The 25,538-nt window shown below is 34.7% G+C and overlaps 1 protein-coding gene across 2 annotated transcripts in view; it reads left to right on the top strand.

The window, feature by feature from the left end:
* LOC105254943 overlaps nt 1-25,538 on the top strand; it is a 95,290-nt gene that overhangs the window by 49,952 nt on the left and 19,800 nt on the right. For both annotated transcript variants that reach the window (XM_025411312.1, XM_025411311.1), the window contains exons 4-5: nt 17,124-17,253; nt 19,254-19,427. In XM_025411312.1, the coding sequence (XP_025267097.1) occupies nt 17,139-17,253; nt 19,254-19,427 (289 nt within the window). In that variant the 5' untranslated portion in view covers nt 17,124-17,138. The remainder of the gene's footprint in view (nt 1-17,123; nt 17,254-19,253; nt 19,428-25,538) is intronic.

Here is a 25,538-nt window from a genome sequence, read left to right as displayed (position 1 = left end):
CTCGACCGACGAGGACGACGACGATGATCTCTACGAGATCTCCGCGCCTGATATTGACAATCACCGCGGTGATCGATGGATGGATCGCGCGAAGATCGGCTTATCGGGCGTATTGAAACGATCGTGTGGCGAGGGAGAAGAGACAGGGGCCCCGATCTCCGGGGTTCATTGCCACCGATTCCGATGGGGCCGATCGGCCCCACAGGTACGACCGTTAAATATTACGTTCCCGTTCATTTACATACTTACGCGTGCATGCGTGCGTTATAAGGGTGCAATCGCCGACGACGCATTATAATTTAGCGCGCGCGCATAAGCGACGATGATGATCGGTCGGCGATCGATAAGGAATGGGGGAAGAAGGGCCTTGCCAGTGTGATTGAATAAACAGTGTTTAACCCTTTGCGAATCGGGATGACTGTTGCACGAAGGCGGTGAAGGGATGCGTTTCTCGATAATTCGCTATCAATCGAATCTGGTTGCTGAGTCTGATTGACGATGACTAGAATCGAGAAGATGCGTGGCTGAAAGAAGTGCACGCGATAAGCAAAACGCGTTATTTGTAAATTTTAATTATTGCACGATAAATGGTTGTCTCATCTCGCGTGTCAAGGATTCAGTCTATTATAAAAAATTATGATGTGATTTTTAGGAATTTTTTTTTTGAGGAATATTAGAAATTTATACTTTTAATATTTTATACATGTTTTTATTGATATTTAATAGTACGTTATTTTGAAAGTTTGGATATTGGAACTTGGCCTAATTTTATTCCGCAGGATATTTTTGAAATACTGATTAGAATTAAGAAAATTAATATTTAATATACTTTTCTGATCTTCAAGAAAAAAAATTTCAACAAAATTGAAATATCTTGAAAACTAATGGATCCAATATCTTCAACTTTTTTTTAAAGAAAGAGGACACTCTTTTTGAGGATATTAAGCTGATTAAAATTTACGTTTAATTAAAATCTAAGTAGAATTTAAAAAATTAATATTTAATATATTTTTCTGATTTACAAGAAATAAAAAATTTTAGCATAATTATAATATTTTATTTTAAGATATGACAATATTTTGTTATTTTTCAATTTTTCTAATGAAAAAAAATTAGGTTCAATATCCCAAAAATATTCTATAAAATAAAATCAGATCGAGTCTTTTTCTTTTTAAACAACTGCATAAGGAGCAGCATGTTATTACGCGCAAAGATTTTTGAGAAAGAAAATTTCTTGAAATTAATTTACTGGAATAGACTGAAATAGATCTTTAAAACATAACGTTTTGATGATAAAATAGTGAATTAATCGAAAACAAACAAGATTCTCCTAAAGTGAAAGAAAGGAAAGGCGCACTTTTCTTTGCTTTTCACTAGTCTAGTCTGTCAAATCATCGGGCCAATAAATATTATTCTTGTCTTGCGTCATCTCCTGCACCGCGATTCTCTCAGGACTACGCAGGTGTATTTAGACAGTTCTCACGTGTTCTCAGATGTATTTAAACAGTCCGTATATCCCGTATATAGAGTTTACACAGCGCGCCTCGAAGCTTGCTGGGAACAATTCCGTGCGGCTTCTAAAGAAGTAAGTAGGTAGATAGGTAGGAATTGTGTTCGAGCATGGAAACGTTTTGTTTGCACCTGTCGGACTGTCGCGAGACGGGAGGAATCCCGGAGCTCGAATCGAAACCGTGAAACAAGCCAACCAGTGGAGAAACTGGCCCCTAGAGAACAAGCGAGGGATTTTAAATACCGCTGAAGGATCCTCCTCTTTAACGGCAATCCAAGTGTTACCGTGAACACCATCAGCGATTAATAGCGAATAACTAGACTCTAAAAGATTAACTGATCCCACTGACATTTTTTTCTCGGTGCCTCTTCAAGTCTTCTCATTCAGACACAGCTGCCAATTACATGATATCTCAATTGGCCGTAACTTGGATAGGATTTAGAATATCTTACGAGGAAATCTCTCGAGCTGAAAAAAATTGTGATTTTTATGGAACTTTACGTGTTTAACGCGTACCTCGGGCCCTGATTCGTCGTCCCGAAAACACGCTTTCTCGTATAACAGGCGCTGGAAGGCTGAATAATGCATACGTTGGACGGCAGCCATACGCAATTTCGCTGGGTGGATCTCTCGGATCGAGCCGAGATACGCCCGTTTAATTTATGTACGTTTAATGTTTTGATGGGAGGGGATCGCGCGGTTTCTCTCGAGTTCCGCCTGGACCTTATCAGAAATTAAGCGCGTACTAATTTGTATGATTGGATCATAAATCGCGATTCGCGAAACGCTACCCTAGCGCAGGGACCCTCGAACCCATAATTCGATCGGTTTAAATTCGCCATTACGGTCTGTTTATCGCCACCCCGGTCGATCGTTGCTAAATCATGGGGGTGACCGTGCTCGAATTACGGTCGTATTTTCACATTAAATTAATTAACACCGACGTATTTATCACGTCTTCTTCCATCGCTCGAGAGGATCGTGTGCGAAGAGCAATGTTTGTCGAATGTTGCGAGGTGAAAAATATTAATATATTTCGCTTTTTATTAAAATCTTATGCTCTTTAGTTTATCCTTTAGTATTGTAATTTGAATATGCAATAAAATTGCATAGAGAAGTGATTTAATTCGACATCAGTTTCCTGGCAAGTGTTTAAGGGCCTAATCTACTTTAATGGAACAAAGAATTGTTAATTTTTAGAAATTTTTTTGAAGAATCTTAGAAATTGATCATATTTTTATTCATGTTCTCTATAGCATATTCGGAAATGTTATAGTTTGACATAAGAAAAAAGTTTTATTTTGCAGAAAATGCATTTAAAATTTTGCAGATCTATTTGAAGAGCTGCACACTAGCCTATTCAAAGTCTTATAACTTCGTCAATTTTACAATATTTTTCAATAAAATTTGAAAAAGTTTTTTGATTAAATTTACAAGGCATATTCTTCGGATATCCCATATTTTCAGAAAATGTAAAAAATAAAAAAATTAAATTTCTTTGATCCTCTAAAGTAGACTGGAGCTTATTAATCAACCTCGGCTCGTTAATTCTACGTTAGTTCCAGCCTTTCGTATTAAATCAATAAAGCATGTACGATGCCATCTTCTCTTGAGGTGCATTTCTTCAGAGGATTCATGATACGTCTGACGTTGCTTTTAATTCGCTTTTGGAGCGACGATTACGAGACGCGGGACAGAAATGCGTGATCCGAGACGGACGCACGTAGCTGGTTGCAGGCGGTGCAGCAAGATCCTGACTTGATTTGCGATACGGCCGACTCGCAAGTGGTATTATTATGGACTGTAAAGCATTCGCCAAGCTCGAAAAGTCGACGTGCACCACGAGCGAGACGAGATATTTCGATTGTTACGGCCTGCGAAAACCTCTTCAGATTCGACAGACTGTACGCGCGTAGATGCCAAAGCGAAAGAGGGCTAATAAATTTGGCAAACAGTATCCGTATCTAGGCCAAGATCAACTTGGCCGCGGGTATCGAGGGAAAGAAATATATTACTCTGTCCGCACACCTCGCATTTTCTTATTTTATTTTATACATTGATATCTGTATAATATTATAATATATAATTAATTAGCGAAATTTTTTTCTCTCGTATTCTTTAGATAATATATCTATCTACTGCAGTACCATCTCTTAAGAAGTGTGCTTTAAAAAAATTTATATTATATTATTATATGTTATATTTTATTTATTTATATTATTTATATATTATTTATATTATTATATTATTATTTTTTAATTATTTTATATTTTATTATTTTTATACATTATTGTTATAATTGTTATAATTTATATAATTATAATAATCGTTAAACCTAATCGAAAAATGTAATATTATATCTATAATTTTGAGTAATATTATTTTATACATTTTAATATCATTTTTATTAATTTATAAATTTATTTATTACTTTTAATATTATTTTATATTATTTAATATTATTAATATAAATAATATATAAATAATATAAATAAATAAAATATAACATATAATAATATAATATAAATTTTTTTAAAGCACATTTCTTAAGAGATGGTACTGCAGTAGATAGATATATTATCTAAAGAATATGAGAGAAAAAAATTTCGCTAATTAATTATATATTATTATATTATTTTATATTATTTAAAATAATATTTTATTTTATTATTTTAAATAAGAAAAATTAGCAACAATTTTATGAAATCGTTATCCTTCAGAAAAATTGCCGATGGGATTTCTCTTTTTCTGATTAAAGTAGATCGGAGTGATTGAAAATAATAGACAATTACATGATCGTGCTCGAGATGGGAATATCGATATTCGCATTCGTAACATCATAATGTAGCAGGTGCAATCGTGAATTGGCAGTTTCCTTCGCGGACGCAGTATTGTCCGATCGAATCTCGATGCTAAGCAAATCAGCTCGGGTCATCGGCATCGAAAAAAATCGCAATCGAGCGAGGTTGCAAAAGTCGGCCGGCGGAGAAGTACCTGCGAAGTCAACGGCGGCTTCGCGTCCTTATTAAAGGGACCGAAAGAAGCGAGATAGCTCGGAACTCCTTCGCTTTCTTCTTTCGTGTGTGAACCAAGTCCGGTGAGAAAGCACACAGGCGAAAGTTAATCTCACGTTGAGCAGAATCATTATCGGTGCAATTATCGATTATGACATGTTTATAACAGTTTAAAAAAGCCAGGGGCAGGGAAATAAGTTATATGGGTCGCAAGAAAGTAAAGTATTTAATAATATCGTTGCTGGTATGCGCAAATCGCAAATTTATTTAAAACTGGAAAAGAAAAATATGTACAACTGTATCTGTACTTTTGAGAATTTTTCGGTCATATTGTTCGTATTTAATTTCTTACATGTTTATTCATCTGTATATTCATTAATCGCACGATGCTTTTATTTTAATTTGGTTTCACTGAGAACATGAATTTTATCAGATGGTCGTACAAATTGATATCCTCTGATTTCAGAGATTGAACATTAATTAATGAAATGATTGCGCACGTACGTAAATTAATCAAGAAATTTGATAAGCAATTAATTAATTTCTTTCGACATACTTTCCAATAATTTTTGCCCATTTGAAAATAATTCCTAGCGACATTTATATAAATAGCTGCTAAAAAAACTTTTCTATTCGATACACATGGCTCCTGCCACGAGCTTCCTTAATACACCGTTAGTTAATAGAATCGTCTTCGCAATGGGACGTAATTTACTTCGCGAATCGATCTTCGATAATCATCGAGCATATGAAATCAGCAGCACCCTTGAATTTACGAGCGCAAAAGGAAGACTAAAAAAAAGAAAAAAAGAAGGAATGAAATTATATATATTTAAATATAAATATAAATATAATAAATTTGTCCGTATAACGCAACAATTTGCTGAACCCATAAGTGAAACTTGATAAAGCAATTTGCTCCGAAATTTACATGGGTGAATACGAGAAATAACGATACGATCATCTTTATTTTTTTTTTTGCTTTTTTCGCGACTGCTGGTCGTTTAATTTTAGCGTCGTTCTTCCAGCAGGTATTTAAGAAGAATTTATAAAATAACGGTACAGCAATACGTACATATATATAGTGTACGCGAATTGCACGACGTCTCACATAGAAGTATATTGCCACAGATGGTTGAGGAGTCTTTGTATCGGAACTTTTTAGATTCTTCGCTCGGAGGGCACAGTAACCACACGTTGCACCTTATCCAGCATCTACTTAATCTCCGTCTCGAGCAATCATCCGTATATCGACAGTCAATTTCGGATCGTCCCGCTGACGCGTACTATTTTATTTCGCGACTTGTCAATGGTCTATGTACCATTTGTCGAATTGCTTTGCGATTTTACGCTTATTGTTAGCTCGACTTCCGTCTCTCTTGACTTGGTTCGATAATAAACGTCAGATAAGAAAGCTTTCATCTTTCGTCTCGCTGTAAAAAATCTTTAAAAGATCGTCAGGTTCAAATTAAAGATTTGGTCGCGACACGAAATAAATAGTTGTACAGATTTAGATTATAAAATACTCTGTACGTATGAAAAAAATTGTGCTTTCTTTCTTTTTTTTTTAATTTACGAAGAGCTACGGTTCTTTTTTAAATTAAAAAATAATAATCATGCATTATTCGTTCTTTCATGCTTGTTATTTTTTAATTTGATAATGTAAATTTCGATTAATTTTGCCAGAATCAGATAGAAATAAATCTAATAAATAAATAAAATGATAAATAAGTTTCGAATAGATAAATTAATATTTTGATATAAGTAAAATAATTTTGAATAAATATAAGTAATAAAATATTTAATTAATTAATAATAAATAAGCAAATAAAGATAAATCTTAAGAACAAATGATATGATATAAATAAATTTCGGACAAATAAAGAAATTTTGATATAAATTTTAGATAAATAATATGATAAATAAATTTAGAATCATCCCTAAATACAGATAGTCGCTCTTGCTATGTAAATCAACGAGAGACGTTAGTGCAGTATGTTAAAAAGAAGTCGCGCGAGGAATCCTGGCGCAGGACTAATCGTTAAATCCGGAATACTAAAGAGCTTAAGCGATGAAGTGGAGGAGGAAGGGGATTAAGACGAATTTTTATAGCATCCCATCTCGGCGCGATACGACTCATTCGGTCCTGGATTGTCACACGGCCCTTTATCGTCGTTAAGAGCCTCGTTCTTCTTTTCCTCTTTCTTTTTTCTCCTTTTATAACCGACCAATACGGCGCGTAAAAAAGACCGAAGAACGAGAAGACGACAAGGAGGCTGCTGTGACAACGAAATGACGCCCCTGATGGGACCGCGAAATTACAACGTAGAAAGTATGATGAGACAACGATGGAACCGTCTCCCGAAAATCCGTCGCGATTAATCAAATTGTAAGAAATTGTATTATAAACTAATGTTATTTTAATTTGTGCAAAACAGCGTTAATTTAGTTTCAAAAAATTCTATTCTAAATATTAAAAGTAAATTGTATATAACAGTAATTTTAATTTTCTAGACAAAAGTAACGAGATATAAAATATTATATAATATATTATAAAATATCCAAGTAAGTATGAAAACTTGCTTTTTGAAAAAAACATTTTAATCGAGGAAACTGTTGTATAAAATAATTGTTTTAATTTCTTATAAAAATAATAGCAAAAATTTACGAAAAAATTAAAAATATTAAAAATTAATACAAGACTCCGTCATGATCGATCAGAACTGTCATCAGGTCAAGGGATCGCATTGAAGATGACGGGAAGAAAGCTTGCGTGCTGCCGGAAATCAGTAGTTTCGTTAAATATCAGCTGCTGACGTGTAAAGTAACATCGTTGATTTTACGAGCTTTTATTTTTGCGAGCGGTTGGTAAAGCTCGTCATTTTTGTAACACGCAGGCGGGTTAACATCCAGACGAATTTCAAGGCTGGAAGAACGCACGTGATTCTTCGAAGGATCTTATTTTTTTCTTTTTTTAATTAAATTTCTTTTTTTAATTGAACGTACTTACGCAGATGTAGTAGGGCTTAGAAATTATGCGCGCCTGTGTAAAAATTTATCTAACTGTGTGTGATGGATTTTGTGATATCGATAATGATTCCGATAATGAATCTACAGTTGTAAGGATCTTTCGAGAGGTCCTTTTATACGGAGACAGGTGGTTACATCGGTCTTCCTCTTCCTTTCTTCTTCTTCTCTCTTCTCTACTGCTGTCATTACAAATGGTTAAAGCGTTGTATTGAAGATTGTAATTTTTTGCTGTTTATCGTATAATCAAACTCATCGAATATCATCGACAGATGTCTAAACGAGAAGTCATGTTAAACAAGAGTCATATCGCAAGAAACACGAGTTTCTCGCATTTATTGCGAAGCTTGTTAGGCACAAAAGATATCTCTGGAATTTTATTCAATTAATTAATCATTATATTTTATGTAATCAACTTTCAGAATCCTTTCCCAAAAATTGACTACAATAATGATATTTCGACATGTTTTACAAATTAAAGCGTAAAATTTCAACGCTTTACTTATAAAACATATCAAAAAATAGATTATTAAAAAATATCGGGCGAATTTAGAGAAAGTGGGAAATATTCAAAAAATACATAGGATATGTCATTATTATTAAAAAAGATGTATAAGTTATTTTATTCGTTTAAACATTGCTTTTAAAGAACAGAGAACATTTTGATAGTTTTCTTAATGTTCAATGCTTGGTGAATAGAATCTGCTTATATGTTTAAAAAATAATTGTGGTAAATTTTTAAATTTATGTGCAAATATAAATATAAATATAGTTACACATAAATTTGTTTATTAATTTAAATTATAAATTTATTTATAAACTTATACATAAATATAAATCTAATAATAATAAAACGCTTATTAATGATCATAAAGCTAGAATAATAAGACAGCTGAATTACGCGAATAGCGCGTGCAACATGCTAGTTTTCGCTACATACATAAATTACATCGTGTAGCACTTGTTATATACAGTATTCTCTGCGAATGGTTATATTCAAGATCCATTATAATCACTGTCGATCGACGCGGTCGGTTGGACGCAGCTGGAAGGGGGCTCTTAAAACACGCGATCAACTCTGGCAAGATTGATGCGGTAGCCGGCAATATTGCCGTTGCACGCCCACAATTTGTCGGGTCGGGTATTTATCGTAAACGCCGCTGCGTCTCTTTAACAATGTAACGCGCTGTCCGCCAAAGAACGTGGCGTAAATCTTGGTAGAGATATTTGCAATAAAAGAAAATTATGAAAATTTTAGTCCCCGCATGAGACGAAACGGCATGAGACGATTACTCGGCTTGACGTTGCACTTAACAGGCGTACATTATGCAAATCGTAAAATCCGAACCAACGTGTATAATATGCAAATCGTATCGATACCGAGTGTCAATGCAAGTGTCCGCTTCACGAAAGCGGATTATCTCGAAATGACCGATATATCTTTGTTAGACAGTCTCGAAAATGTCTTGTCTTTGATTTAACATCAAAGAGTTTTAAATCATTTTTATTAAACAAGAAAAGATATACGGATCTTATTATATAATTTTATTATATTTTATTACATTTTATTATATTTTATTATATTTTAATATATTTTATTATATTTTAATAAAAATCGAATCAATTTATAGACTTTAATGTCTTTTCAGGAAATAGAAATTTTCGATGAAATAATAAGTGACATGTACCATGTATGTGTCTACATGTGAAACGTTTTATAGAGATATTATGAGAAGAAAGAAAGGTTGAATGCTCGATGAGAGGCTTATGCGACGAAAGTTCAAACGTACATTTCGCGAGCGCATCTGTCACTACAAGCGCAAGATGACCGAGAAATTGATTCTGTCAGAATGAGAAATTAATATCTCTATCATCGTCGCGTTGGAATTCAATCATCTTCCGTCATAATGCAAGTGCCATTAGTCATTTAAATTCCTAGGAATACGCGCGATGAAAATTTAAGACAATTGGCCACGCTGTTCACGTCATGTGTCTTTGGAATGTCTGAAACTCGTTAGAATAAAAGTATCGAAAATTTTTACATTCCGAAAAACATGCATGCATTTTGCTTCAATTTCTCTCTCTCTCTTTCTCTCTTCTTATTTTCACAATAAACGAAATTCAAATCGCCGATGTTATCATTGACGGGATTAAGTTTATAGAGATTCCTTCAAAGTACGATAAACAGCAAACCGCGAAAGGAATTTACGGCCGAGAGTCTCCGCTCATTTCGTCGCGCTTTCTTAATTAAGGAGAGATCCGTATGTAACGATATTATTTAAAAGCGAGGAGGTGGGGAGGAGTTTGACACGATTTATCGTTATTATCCCTAATTGACCGCGCCGCGTTTATGTTTTATTAAACTCTTGTACACCGCCGTGACTTGCGATTGAAATCGTGCGTAAGTAAGTGCGTTCAACGAGACGCATCCGTCACGTACGGGCGAAGACACCTTTCGCGGTCCCCGTCTGAGAAACAGGTTGCCTTGGAGGTACAACGACTCGAAGAAACGCGGGATTCCGAGCCGAAACGAGCGAAAGAGGGACAGATGAAAGGGGGACCGATCCAGGGCAAGACGTGATAGGAAGAGGGAGGAGGAGGGACGCGGAAAGAGCGTATTATGCATAGTAACGATCTATTTAAAAGCGGACCGGCAAAGTCACCGGCAATTAATTAGACACTTTTGGACAATTTAATTATCAACTTTTACGAGACGTGCACGAAACGCCTTCCGCGATCAAATCCCGAAAGGAATGCCGAAAATAATCGCCGATATCGGGAGGAATCCGGAATAAAAGGCCTGGGCCTGAGTAAAAATGCAACTTCCTTAAAATTGTTCGGCGACAATACTTGTCAAGGGAGAAAAAGCGGCCTGTTGAAAATAACCATGTCACCATCTATAATAAATTGGCGAAATAAAAAATTAATTTTATAATGCATTCCAGGAATATCTAATCTAATCTAATAAAAGAGCGTATCTTATGATACACCTTCGTGTATCTCGTATATCTTTTTATATCTTTTTATATACGACACTAAATTTCACATTTTCAACGTCGTGTAATAAAAAGGAACGAAATGAAACTCGATATAAATTTATGAAAAATATAAATTACTTGGAGAGAAATCACGCAAAAATAGATAAAATGTCTATCAAAGAGTAATAATAATATAAAAAAAATGAATCGCATAAATTTTTTAAACGGTAATCGGACACTCAATTGATATTCGTGCTTGATTAGGTGTCGAGATTCGATTACGCTGAATAAAATCGCCTACATTATGTTCTCGTGTCTATGCAAATCTTCGCAACCTCAATGTCAGTATCAATGTCGTCGTCAGGGGACATAAATTCTTATTCGCGATCTATTCCGCCAACAGAGGAGATGCAAATCTCGATGCAAATCTCGTCGCTTATGAAATTTTAATGCTCGCGAAGACAGTCGATTGCAATAAACATCGCGACATAATAGATTTCTGACGGATCAACATGTCAGTCAATTTCAATTTTTGATCACTTCATCTCGAGAATTATCATTTTTAAATGTGACTCTTTTCGCGAAGGATATTTTTGCACATTTGTGTTTCTAAATGTTGCGGGATTTATTCTTTTCGGTGAATTTTCAAGGCTTGATACAGTTACTTTTTTCTCTCGTTGCAGATAAATTAACATTTTTTTAGTATTTTTGTACGTGTATGTGTGGAGCAAATTGCTCGTAATTAGCCGCTTTTAGGCTCAATTTTCTGGCGATTTTCTACCTTGCTATCGCAAAAATTAAAATAAGTCACCTCGTTGCGTTTTCGTTAAAGAGACGAAAAAACGCGAGGAGATTGGTTTCCGTGTCGCGGCCTTTAAAAGGCGCCGGTTCATATCTCGATGCAACGAGGGGCACCGAGGGAATCGCACGAGGAATATTAATGCATCGCTCTTTTCGCGGCGATGGTAATTGCGAGAGCACGCGAAAACGCCGCTATTAACATCGGGCTCCCGTGTATTTATGCGATAACGGGGTTTCGCTTATATACCCCGTGTGTTACAGTCAATGTCGAGGTCGATGTCGGCGAGGTCCTTCGAGCCTGGCCCCGAATTTGCGAACGTCAGTAATTTAAGCGTGAACGTCAGTGATTTCTTATACGTCGAAACACGTGGACACTCGCTATTTTTAGAGACTCCTGATTCTTGGTCCTCTCGCGCGACATTAATTCTATCGCACAAAGTAGGGTGAGACATTTCAGTATCACCTGAATATCATTTTCCTCATCTTTTTTTTTACAAAGAAATATTTTATATAAGAATATTTTATATAAAAATTGTTTGATTTTAAGAGAGTCTTCTTGCCTCTGTTTTATTAAATATCTTTCAATATGTTTGCGGAATATTACGAAATTTAAAAAAATTATGTAACTCATGCAAAAATTAAATAATACTAAATTAATATTTAATAATCCTAAATTAACATGTTATTAACAAATTATATGGTTGAATTTATTTCGAGAAAATTTTTGTTCGATCCCCATTTAAGAAAAATGATGCTTAATAAATTTCTCAAAAGACATGATCTGCAAACAAATTGATAAATTGTCTCCCTTAAGGTTAAATAATTTTTATATAATATTGTTTTTGTAAAATGAGTAGGAAAAAAGTTATTTAGATGAGAAGACACACACGTACACTTATTAAAATTAAAATGAGCCATACTGTATACAATTTTACTCTTACATTTGTATGAAAGAGGCTATCTTAATTTCATTTTTTTTTAGTAGCAATCGAGAAAGTACGTTCAATTCGTTTTGATAATGACTTTTAACATTCTTTAAAAGCAAAGTATGCATGCGATTGAACTTCGTTATCTAGTTGGACGTTCGAATAAATTAACTCTTTACGAGGCAACGCCACGCAATACGTTTATCAGAAGATTTTATTTTTATCATGATGATTTCTTGGTAAATTACCATTATAGATATCAGTTTATAGTACTTTCGGGCTTCATTCAGATAATAATTAGTTCGAATTTGCTTTAAATCGCGAATTTAAAGTACATATTCTCTCTTACGCGTAGTAAATTCCATAACCGAATCTCTGCGTTCCTCGAAGCTTTTTTATAAATTCCACACATGTCAATGAAAAATTGTCTTCCTTGACATTGATGTCACCGCTAGAAAATCTAGAATCGCTGCTTTCTATTCATTATTTCGTGATCATTTTGTTTATTGACCGTGACTGTTGGCACTATTACGAAATAACTCGCGCGTATGACATACGAATGCGTACCTATGCAGTTCGCACCATCTAAATCACTGTAATTTGTCGATTGAAAGTATGTAGATATGCACAAATTGATCGAATTACACGGCACATGGAGCGAGAAACGATGCATCTTCTTGATTCTAAATTTTAGATGTAGTTCGAGTCGCGTAAAATTCTAGAAGTTGCTTGGATAAAAGAAGGGAAATGTATGCTTTTGACACTTTCGTATCTTTATTATTATTTTATACGATAAGCGCTCAAAAACACGAGTAATTTGCCACTAAACTTGGCTTGATTGATAGCTAGATCGTAAAATCTTCAAGAAGTCGCTTTAGGCAAGAGTTGTGATAGCGGTTTATATCGTTAAGTATGTTGTGGATTAATGTTTTATTCAGAGTTTCCATTAAATATCACTAAGTTAATTATTAGGAGTTTCCATTAGATATTACTGAGTTAATTAAGAATCCAATCTACTTTGGAGCGTCAAAAATCTCGATTGATTTTTTTACGTATCTAAAATAATTTTTTAAGTATCTAAAATAAATGTAAAATATTTAAAATATTTAAAAACACTACTTTATTATTTTTCACACACATACACACAATTTTCTCTAATAAAATTAGTTTGAGCATCCTATAAATAATCCTATAAACTAATTCGAATTTATTCATCTTAGATAATTACATAATATTATACAATCGAGCTATGCACTCCTAAATACGCTATAAAAACTCGCTATAATAACCATAAAAAAGCTAAATACCAAGATTTAAAAATATCGACATACTATATAAAATCCATAAAAACTTATATTATTATAAAAATTCAACATTAATTTCCATCTCTAATATCCTTTAAAAAAATTCCTAAAAATTATCAATTTTTCATACTGCTGGAGTAAACTGTGCCTTCAAATTACAAATATTAATTATTATGATATTCTATAAAATCATTAAAATCATGTCTTCGTCTTTTTGTGTAAAGAAAAAGATTACAAAATTATTGAATATCATTACATCTTCTTCAAACGGATTACAAAGACTTTTTTACTCAAAGACTCGATCGTCTCGCTAGATTAATGCTTAGAGACGCGTTGCTGGATGAAAAAGCGTAGGGATATCATGCAACGATGATGTTTGGATGAGGAAAATTCAGGATGGCTCACGTGTCCAACAAAGATCCGTCCAACCGCAGGTATATTATAATACATCTATCGTACGTTGAATCTTCTTGGCGAGCATAATGCGCGCTTAGAGGACGTCGTTATGTCTCGCGCGAGCATCCTTATAAATTGCACGCGCGAGACCGGATCAATAGAGCAAGAAACACCGGCGGGCAAGGAGCTTAACGTTATGCGCAATCGAGCTGATGGCACGCGTAAGATAACACGTGTTGCAACGTGCGGAACGCAACGTGCTCAAATCGAACGCGTCTGATGCAGGTGCCGGCTCCTCTCAGAGAGGCACACACGGAAAGATCTGGCGCTTCCTGCAACGTCAAGGATGCTTACCGTTGTTTACCGCGCTTCCTCTGTAAATCAATCTCTAATCGGGACGATGGGTGAATTATACATTTTTTCGCGATGACCGAATCGAGGACGGACAAGTCGAGGTGATGAACGGCACCTTCCTAGTTCGTCTCGCTCGGGCATGTGTGTTATACGGTATCGGCCATAATTTCAGACACACGGTAAAAAAACATTTTGTATTTCTGTCAAAATTTTCTCGTGTAAAAATTTTTGTGTTAAATTTTTAACATACTCTTATTTTGACATTTCTGCGTTGAGTTAATATTCATCGTTTTCTAAGAATTAAAACAACGCGATTAATATGTAAATGCAGGAATTTTTGATGAAATATGTTATATGTTAAAATGAGATAAGTTGTGTTATTTTTCTCTCTAACAGCTTCCATATGTTAAATCGACATAGCTCTTCTGTTATTTATCATAAAAATGTAAGAATAACATTTTCTTTCAATTAAATTTAACATTATAAATATGTTAATTTAACATAAACTTTATTTCCAGATAAAGTTTAAGTGTTACACTTTTGTGTTAATTTTTAAACATATTACTTGTGTTATTTATTTACATACTTGCCTTCTGTTAAATTAATATTAAAATTAGAGTGGATAAATTGGGATAAATTGTGAAATATGTTAAATTTAACACACAATTTTTTACTGTGCAGAATAACGTACATATTAGCATGTCGTTAAAGCGTCGATCGGCAGGATCCGAATTTAACGTATTGAATTTTTCAAGCAGTGTCTCTGCTGATGTCTGAATGTCGCTCTATTGGCGTTTACGATTTACAGAGATTTATAGCAGATTCTTGGCCATGTAAAATCCATCAAATTTCCCCTTCCAACTGTCAGTCGTTTGACCATCAAAAATTAAAATATACACCTGGACAAAATTAAGGCGTAATTCTTTTTCTTTAAAATTTTTCGTTAAAATTTAAATAAATCAGCTTTTAAAGAAAAAGTAAAAAAAACCCTAATATAAGCGTCGCTTTCCTTCTAGTAATTGAATTTCGAGACGAGATCCGTCGTTTTTATAGACACATTTGGCGAATTTATCATTCGCTTAACAGATCTTATCCCGACTGCTTTGAATATTTTTTATTTGACTCATTTAGAACCTGACTGGATTCTTGCGAAGGAGAGGAAAATTTTTCCATCTATGGGAACCACACTTTCTCCTTTCCTTCCGACAGCTGAGAGGCACTTAAGTAATTTCGCGTCAAAGTAATTTGAAGACGAGCGAGGATGAAAGAATCAAGAGGGAAGGAAGGAGAGAATTTAATCAAAGTGCAATCCGGTTACAAGTGCAACGAGTGCGAAAGATGCGTCTCGACATGTGTTTTAATACGTGATTAACACAATTTCGCGGAGGGTCTGCGCTGTAATTACCGGCGCACTCGTTAGCATTTACTAAGATTCAATAGTCGGACTTTGGACGCGACTCGATTAATATAATCGCGATGGCATTAATAATTTCCGACGTCCGTTGCGGGGATCCTTTAAGCGAGAGGATTATTAGCGAAAGAATAATTACACGACGTTGTAGGCGAGTAACTAGTCATTTACAACGCTTATTATATTCCCTAAAGACAAGCGGATGTAAACGATTATTAAGTGATTCGGGCTCTTTAATTGAATTCTAATAACACGCTGCGTAGTAAAGTCTGATGAGTAACGCGAGAATTTTACAGAGTCACTTTGTTACGCTCCTTCTTTAGCGCCGATTTGCATGAAAGATTTACATTTAAGGGCACGCGAGACGCGATGATAAACGACGGGATTAAACGGATGCCAAATATCTCGTTATTTTGAGAGAAGAGCTTAGATGGCACGTCAGTAACGGGCCTTTGATTAATAACGACGATCTGGCGGTCTCTTTTTTTTTTCCTGATCAGACAGAAATATACATCCATCTCTCTCTCTGCGGCAGAACTTCCGAAATTGCGGTTGTGCCTGTCGTCGGAGACTAATGAAATTATTCAGATGACGAGGCGTAATCTCGTGGACCGGCGATTTATCACTCGAGAGAGCTAGATTATACAATCCAGCCCGATGCGACTCATTTTTGGCGATTAATATAATTTGACAGGAATTAACATAACTCTCGACGATCATCGTTCTTCAATCTGTCACGATAAAAACAGCATAATTCTTGCAATTTATCGCGCCTTAGCTCGATTCAGGAGGAAGAGGATTTGTGCCTCGTGAAAATTTCTCGCGTTCGCCAGAATCGATTACAAGAGATAAAAAGCGCGGGAACATCCGAGGTTCGATTATGAGGTCCCGGGGTTAATTACAATTTTACTTAACGACCGTAATCATAACACTCCTCAACCGATCGGAACACACGTGGAAGAAATTCAAATTATTACCTTAATGGCTAAATGATTCTAATGGCTAAATTAGTATCCTTTCAATTTTCGCGTGTGTGTTCAATTTCCTATGCTTCATGCTTGCACGTCGCGTGAGCGATCCTAAAGTAAACTTGTAAGAAATCCGTCATGTCGCATGTGAAAAATTAATTTATTAACGTGACGAAAAATATAGTTTCTGTTTATTTCATTTATACATCTCTAAATATTTTTCTCGCGGTAATATATCGTTCCTGATGTGGAATTCCATTGACAAACGCGTATTTATGAGCCATGATGGAAATACATAAAAATTTTTTGCGTGTTATCGCAGAATTAAAAGCGAACATTAATACTCTCGGGATTTTCCATGACGCGAAACTCGTAAAATCGACTCGTCCTCGATTCTATTTTTACGATCTACATTTATTTATTTATCTTTGCAGCATGCTGTGGGGAAGATGCGTTCTCTAGCTCTCGTTCTCGCGAGCTGCTTCAACCTTCTGCAAATCGTCGTTCATTGCCAGGAATTGTCGATCATCAGGCACTCTGATGGCGATATTTTTACCATCGAAGGTAAATATGTATATTAATGTATATTATAATGTTATTATACTAATAAAAATATGTATATTTTATAATTATCATCATTATCGTATTCCGATCTACGAAAGAATAAACATTTCACAAGTCGCGATAATCCAAAACGATGACGGAATAAATTGCATTGGGATACGATAATAGCGGTAAAATATAAAAAAGGAAAAGAGTTCCTTATGTCTTATTTCCGTTACAATCTCAATCTTACTTCGAGGTGTAAAAACTGTTTTTTTTTAAATAGAAAATAGAGGTTAAAAAGAAACATCTGGATTTTTCATTATTTTTTTAAATGTAATATATTGTCTTTCTCCATATTTTTAATTTATCTTTTTTCGAAAGTAATTTTAAAGGATTAATTAATGAAACTTTTGGAGCATTATATCAAACATGACATAATTTGAATAATTTTTAAAGAGTATTATTTTGTAATTTTCAGATTACAAAATAAAAATTTTTATTATGCATTTAATTGAAAACTCCGAATTACGTTGTGTTTAATATCATTTTAATCATAAAAAACTCATTAATCTATTAAAATTATTAATTTTGAAAGAAATATAAATTAAAAATTTTAGTTTCCTTTATTATATTAAAATAATGACTAAAATTCATTTTTGAAAATTAAAGAAGAACTGTGTTTTTGCATCTATAATAAAGATAATTCATTTAAACTCAATTTATGAAAAATGTAGAAATAATAATTATATAACTATATAACTAATTGAAATGCTATTTACATTACATTTAAAATAGTGATGATTAGTTCAATCTGTCATTTAAAAATTCAAGAATAAAAATCAACTTGCAATAATTAAAATATAAAGACATTAAATATCTGGGGAAAAAACAAAAATAAAATTTTCAAGAAAGAGCTTCTTTCACAGAAACACCGTATTTTATGAAAAAATAAGCATTTCATTTTTGTTTTATACTTATATCTCTAATACTATCTACTTGATTTTTCTCGTGATGCTGTAAAAACGACAACATTATTGATGTATATCGCTGATTCTACTTTCGAGATGCGCATTCATAAAGATCGATTCGCGCCGCAAGTCCTCGCATAATTTTCCGGTACACGGAAGCAAAGTGTGATACGAGAGCGACGATTTTGTGCCACAAATTGTGACACAACCGCGCTACGTGAAAATAAAAAGACTCTTGTAACGGATTAACCGCGAAATTACGATGTAACGGTTTGACAGCTGTCCGACCTGTCCTTGCTCGGCTGGATTATACAGCGTGTCCTGACGGAACACGCGACGGCTCATACGTCACCTTTTTCGACAATCTCAAGACATTATCAAGAGATCCACGCGAACCACATTTAAAGCACGAGCAACTTATTGATTCTCGAAAGACCGGCTAATTAACTGTTAATGTATAATGATTTATTTTAATACGCGACACAAAAAACGTGACAACTGAAAGCAGGGAAATAAAAATTATGGTTGAATAAAATTAAATGAGAAAAAAGATATAATCTTTTTTTTAATTCGAACGAATAATAAAATATTGCAGACTAAAAATCCTATATTTTTAAACGTGTTAAAATGTAAATATATTTAAATAATGTCAAATAATTTTATATATTCACACTTGGAGAGATCTATTTTTATTTTTCTTTCTAATCAAATCAGTGTCTTAATTAAAAAGTAATAAATCACGATTCATAAAAGCACGACAAATTAGTGAAATCTCATCTAAAGAAGTGTTAATGGAAATTGTTTCAATTAGTGTGAACTTTTTCAAAGCAAAATGGCGAGTGCTTTCGCTCAAGATCAGTGAAACTTACTGATCTTGGGTGAAATCTCGGTGACATTTTCACTGCTCCAGTTTAAGAGAGTAGATTAAAATATCGGATGTTGAATTTTAAATCAAAAATTACAATCTACATGTAAAATAATCGTGCGAGATATGTGTCTCGAGATACGTATAAAGTCATTTATAAAAGTCATTTATAAAACTTGTTACAGGTTCCTGCACAGAAGCCTGCACAGTGCTCAGCAGCGGCACCGCCAGTCCTTATTCCCGTAGCTTCTCGAGTTCCTCGAGTCTTCTTGTACCGAACAGCTCCTGCACGTGTCAGTGTAACTTCGATCTGCCGATATTCCGGGAGGATCTTCACATATGCGTCAACGATATCCACGGTAAGTTACAAAGGCTAGTCGTCGATGAAATGAAAAAGGCGCGAGTCATCGCGCGGACGTTAACGATTTCCGATTTCCGTTACTTCCTCCTCGCCAGCTGGTCTAAATCAAGCGGCAAAATCGCACAGACGGCGGATTTATCCGTCTAATTCCCCTGGATTTAACTCGTCGTCGCGAATCAAGGCAGTATTCATCAACGCTATTAATCTCTGAGCTGCTTGACGCATCTCGTACGAAGAGATTGTCTCGGGAATCATCGTCCGGTACTTTACGGACGCGTCAAATGTTGCCTGTAAATCATGGGAGGGAATCGCGATGTCGATCGACATTGAAAATTTCGGGTCGCGGAATCGCGCGTCCTGTGTAATAAAGCCAATTATTTCCCAATACGCGCAGGTAAAATGAAATATTACGCTTGAGGATTCCGCGACAACAGTCGTTCGATTCCTTCGCGCTGTCGAATATATAATTATCCCATGCCATAAAAGACGAGGGGGAAGGTATGATTATGTCCCGTACAGTCGATACAGTGCCCTCTTTTCCCGCGCAATATTAATAATAATAATAACGACGATACCGCGATGTATTATTTATTACACCGTCATTAATTTTCGCGCAACCAGACCGGGTATAATCGAAATATCGTCCGCGTTAGGTGGTCGCCGTGCACGGCTATTCGACCGTACACCAGGTGTAGCCTCCCCGGAAGTGTGTCGTCTCCTTTCCCCTCCTGTTTCACCGCCAATATCTCCGGAGTACCGTTTTTAAACTGGCGGTCGCGATTGGCCGCTGCAGGCAGAGGTGAGGCCGCGCAAAAATGACGCATCCCGCTCGACCAATGCAATTTTTTTCGGGCCGGCATTAATGTTTACCCTGCATGCGTGGCGGCGAAACGTCACGCGATTAAATCGCCGACGAATTTGGATAATTTTCCCTCCCTCCGCTCCTCTTCGCTCCTTGCTTCGCTCCTCGTCGATCGACTTTTCCCCCGTTGAAGGGACCTAAATTCGAACAATTTTTGGGAATTGGCGTAAGTGAATACCTGGCTCACCGGGGGACCCGCCTTTTAAAAACTGCGCCAAAGGACGTAATTGCACGTTGAAGGGCGAGAAGGGCGAGGACATGTGCGTGTCTACGCGTATACGCAGTGGGGTACCATCGCGTGTGCTGCCGGGGTAGCTGATGAATTGCCGGGTGTACGTCAGGGCTCTCTCCTTATAATTTATAAGGGAAACCCACATTCTCCGGCGGCCACGTCCTTTTGCCGATAAATTCGCGAGACCGTCGATTTATTCCGGTAATGAAATCGCCGATGCGGCGATAATGTTCTTCTCCGAGTATGAGTGAAAAATGCTCCAGAAACCTACCGTCGAGCACATTCGTTGATATATCTCGAAGAAATATAAAATTAATAATATACAAAAATTAGTTAATAAATTTAATGAAGTATGACCATCCGTTTGTCGATATATTGGATACATCTTTATAAGTATAAGATGATAGATTCTTATGTGAAATATTTTTAATTAGCTGAATATCACTGGATCGTGATTACTCGATATTGAAATCGAATTTGAATCTCTATTAATGTAATATTAATATGTTGACTTTCTGAAAAAATAAGGAAAATCTGGATCTTTCTTTTGCATCTGGAATAATGAGAGTTTTTTTATGAAATTTTAGAACTCTAGGAATTTAAAAAGAAAACTCTCCTTTTAATAATTTTGATCTTATATTGTCCGAAGAAATCGGAAATCCATCGATCCAAGTCAAATTATGAATCATATATATTTAAAATATATTAGAATAATATATATTTTGAAAAATATATTTTAAAAAATATTGAATATGCAGGACTTTTATTGTAATTTTTAGTGATGAAAAAATAAATATGTTTAACTTACTTTAGTTAGTTTAGAAAGTTATTCAGTTCTTCTCATTTGCAAATTTATAACACTTGAATCTGGAGTGATTCTATGTTTTTCTTACGTATAAATAAAAAGCATCAGAAAACGCACGAAATATAAGAACTTATTTTAGAAAATTACACAAAAAAATCTATATTTTATTTTATTTTTAATAAAAATACTTGAAATATCAAAAAATTTTTATAGATTTCAATATTGAAAATTTTTATAAGATTTGATAAATGTCTTCGTGTCGCGTATCTTGAATTTAGGAAGACAAAAATAACGTTTTACTTAATTGTATCAATTAATATCGATCCAGATGCATTAAAAAAATAAATAAATAAATAAGATCTTGTAACTATAATAACAATTTTTGTAGATGCGAAAAATTGTTTTTCACAAAGATTCTAGCTACATTACTTATCCAATAATTAATACTTGACAATGGGATCTAAATTTGTCAGAAGATTTTTCTATCAAAAATTCTACACGTAAGGAATATATTCCAGCAGATACATAAAACATCGATAAATTTTTGATCGTGACCAAGAAATACTTACATAAGCGAAACACTCTGTTGAATGCGAGCGAAGAACAAATTTCGCATCGCGTACCGCAAGCTCTACCCCCTTCATCTGGCGGTCGAGCGGATTTCTCATACCGTTCTCAATCGAACCGCGTCATCGGAAATGATTGCCCCAGCTGTTCGAGCTCCGTCTGTTCGGCGCGTTTCTAAATCGTCTGCTATATACGCGGCATTAAAGCGGTGCGACGTGTCAGAAAGAAGCGAGCCTAGTGATTTGCGAGAGTCGCGCTGAAATGAAATTATTAATTAAAGATAATCCTTAATTTTGAACATTAACTGTGTATACTTTGTACGCTCAACATTTCTCGAGTGTAAGCCTAAGAAGGTAATCGTATTACAAATATTATAAATACAGTTATACATAATATAATGATGTTATATAAAAGATATAAATATAATGTGGTGACTTAGTTAAGTCCACCGGCTTATATTCGATTTTTTTAATTTTTATCACCGGCTGTACAATTCGAGGGATATTAATCAGGATTATGGAATACTTTGACTTTTCAAAACCGCCTGGCGAATATATCTCGTACGATTATTTATTGAAACAGTAGCGGATACGGATTGCTACTTTCAATAGGCTTTCCTTCTCGCCCGAAGAGAAGCCATATGTTGATTTTGATTTATGACTTTTACGATTCTTGAGTTATAGATTTAATTTCTCTCGTCTCTTTTACTAATATCAAACTAATATCGTATCAGGTTTAATATTAAAATTTCGTTGTCTAAAGATGTCATTGATAAACTGCACTACGATACTTATTGCAATAGTCATTCATCATGTTTTTGATATGTTCGGTGAATTCTTTGGACTCATAAGTACAAAGAACTATTCGAATTATAATGAATTCCTCGTTATGCTATTATTTATCGTCAACAATCCATTATCGTCCATTATTGCCGCATCCGCGGCTCTCTCAAGCGCATTAAAACACCCCAAATTATGTATCGTTCGTCCCGTCGCGAGCACATAACGCCGGCTTTTTAACCACTTACCGCGTCGATTTTTTCCTCCCTGTTATACTCCTGTACGGTATAACTTATGTCGCACATCATAAAGACCGCTTAAAATATGTATAACGGTTGTGGCGGCGAGAGAGAAAAAGACAGAGCGGACATATGGAAATTAAAGCCCTAATCTATTCTAGCAGTATAAAAAATTGATAATTCTTAAGAATTTTTTTTGAAGAATGTTAGAATTAATCTTGACGTTTTTTGTTGTCTTTTTTTATATTTAAGCAGTTGATATTTTTTTTAAGTCTATTTAGCTATTTTTTATCAATGAATGTAGTGTGTTTGAAAATATCAATGACATGTTACTCGTCGCGTAATTATCTAAAATTAATAAACTCGGTTTAATATTATTTTATAGAATATTTTAGGATGAATTTTTATTTCACTGGAGAAAATTGTGAAATAAAAAAATGTCATTCTAAATTTTGTTGAAATTTATTCATTTCTTGAAGATCAAAAATAAAATAAAATTAATTAATAATTATTAATCTTCTAGATTCCAATATCCCCAAGAAAATATTCTTTTTTATTTAAAAGAAGATGAAGTTATTCGGTCTATTAATTTTCATGATATTTATCACACCAACTTTCCAACAGTGTTTGAGAAAAACGCGTTTAAAGATTTTGCACAAGTCCACTGTCCTATTCCAAAACATTAATTTTGCAAATTTTGCCAATAAAATTTGAAAAGTATATTATTTAGACATCATACTTTTAGAAAAGGTAAAAAAATTGATTTTTTAGCTCTTTAAAATATTGTCAAACTCGCGTCGTGTTGGTAGCTTCTTTGGTGAATCGCTCTTAATATAAGCGACAAATGATTAGTTAATTCTTTGTTTATTTATTTGTAATGAATCATAATTCATCAATTACGATTTGCGAGCACCACAAGCATGATTCGAAATTCAGAAGAAGAGATACATATATTTTTATATATTTATTTATTTGTTTATTTATTTATTTATTGCGAAAATATATATTTATTTTATGGATAAAATGAGCATAACGTATATATACGGGTATAATATACGCGTCCAGGAGTCAGGAAATTTTTATTCTTGTATAAATCTTCCTTTTCCCGCACCTTTAAATTCTCTATACATTTGATGGAAATGAGAAGATAGTTTACTATGTGATCAAGCATGAAAAAGCTGCGTCGCCCTGTCATTTTGCATCGTCCCGCTATTATTAATATTAATCTTCTTATCGAGCGGCGCGCGTGAACAGAGTTGTCCGTAATCTTTTAGCGGAAGACGAGCGATCGAAGATTAAAAACGTTTCGTGGAAGCGAACGAGTTTTTGAGAGAGCGCTGAAAAAAACATTTTTTGGATCATTATTAGCTCGGCAATTTTTTGATGATATGCATTTAATGATAAGATGGCAGATGGAATTTCTAACACACGGAACAATAGTCACTGCAATATAATTTTAAAATTTGTAATTATACAATAATTATGTTATAATTATATTTAATTCATATTTATAATTATGTGAAATTATGATAATTAAATTTGTCTAATCCTTTCATCATTAGCCATGCTTTGCACACAATTATCACGGATTATGAAGAGTATCTTTAAGTAGCTTTCATTATGTTGTTACACTTCGGCGCATGACTTTGAGATTGAAAAGCGAGCGAGTAGTCGGAAGTATAATTCGCGATAGATGTAGCCAGGCTACCTATTAATCAGGCGCTTAGATTACACAGTCTACGTCTCGGAGCGTCTCAAATTAGTCAAATTAGTCGGATCGGCTCTACCCTTTGATTAACCGTAGGGAGGATCCCGATGTCTCAACCGTGCATTAATGTCAACGAATTAATATCGAGTCTCGTTCGATAATCGATTTCGTAATCAGGGTTATCCTTCGTCAGCCGTATCCGACGTTTGCAAGACATTTATTTTTCATTTTCAAAGATTATTAATTATTATTCAGCGAGTAAAAGCATTTTCGTGCACGTGAAATTGTAATTATAAATCTATTGCATTTAATTATGGGATTACGAGTCATAAAACGTCATTAGTGGAGAGATCAATTATTTATTTTTTACTCCACACTTTTTTAATAAAACATTTTTCTACAACATTAATGCGAATGCGCCTGTAGAGCGTGTGTTGTAACTGAGATTTTATGGCGCATGAGCGCATCAAGCGATCGTTAATGAACACGCGAAGATTTATTTACGTCATTAATCCGACAAATTACCTTTCTTCCAGCACCCACCAGGTAAATGTCATGTTTTCGTACGAAAGTGGAATTACGATAATCAAAATGTAGGAGAATTATCTCTCAGGGGGGAGGGTTTGTTGCTGCCGCGAGGAAAACTAACGTGCGACCTCGACGAGCAACCTTGCACCTTGCACTCGTCATCAATCTCTAATTTCCGCACCTGCAACAGGTAACACGTCGCGCGTGTGTGAGTCAGACTCTCAGGTAGATGGGGAAAATTGTGTTCGTGTATGAGTAAAGTCTCTCGAGACCCTGACCTGGGGAAGAAACGGATCCTCGCGTATAATAATGCTCGGGAAATATCAGCGAAAAGAAGCCTGTTGGGTCCTTTAGACTCCTCTTAGAGCCTTCAGTATATTTGAATGTCA

The sequence above is a fragment of the Camponotus floridanus genome, unplaced genomic scaffold, assembly GCF_003227725.1.
Source record: "Camponotus floridanus strain SB8 unplaced genomic scaffold, Cflo_v7.5 scaffold39, whole genome shotgun sequence".
Classification (NCBI taxonomy): Eukaryota; Metazoa; Arthropoda; class Insecta; order Hymenoptera; family Formicidae; genus Camponotus; species Camponotus floridanus.
The sequence above is the reverse complement of the archived record's forward strand: the minus strand, read 5'-3'. Positions and strand labels throughout refer to the sequence as shown.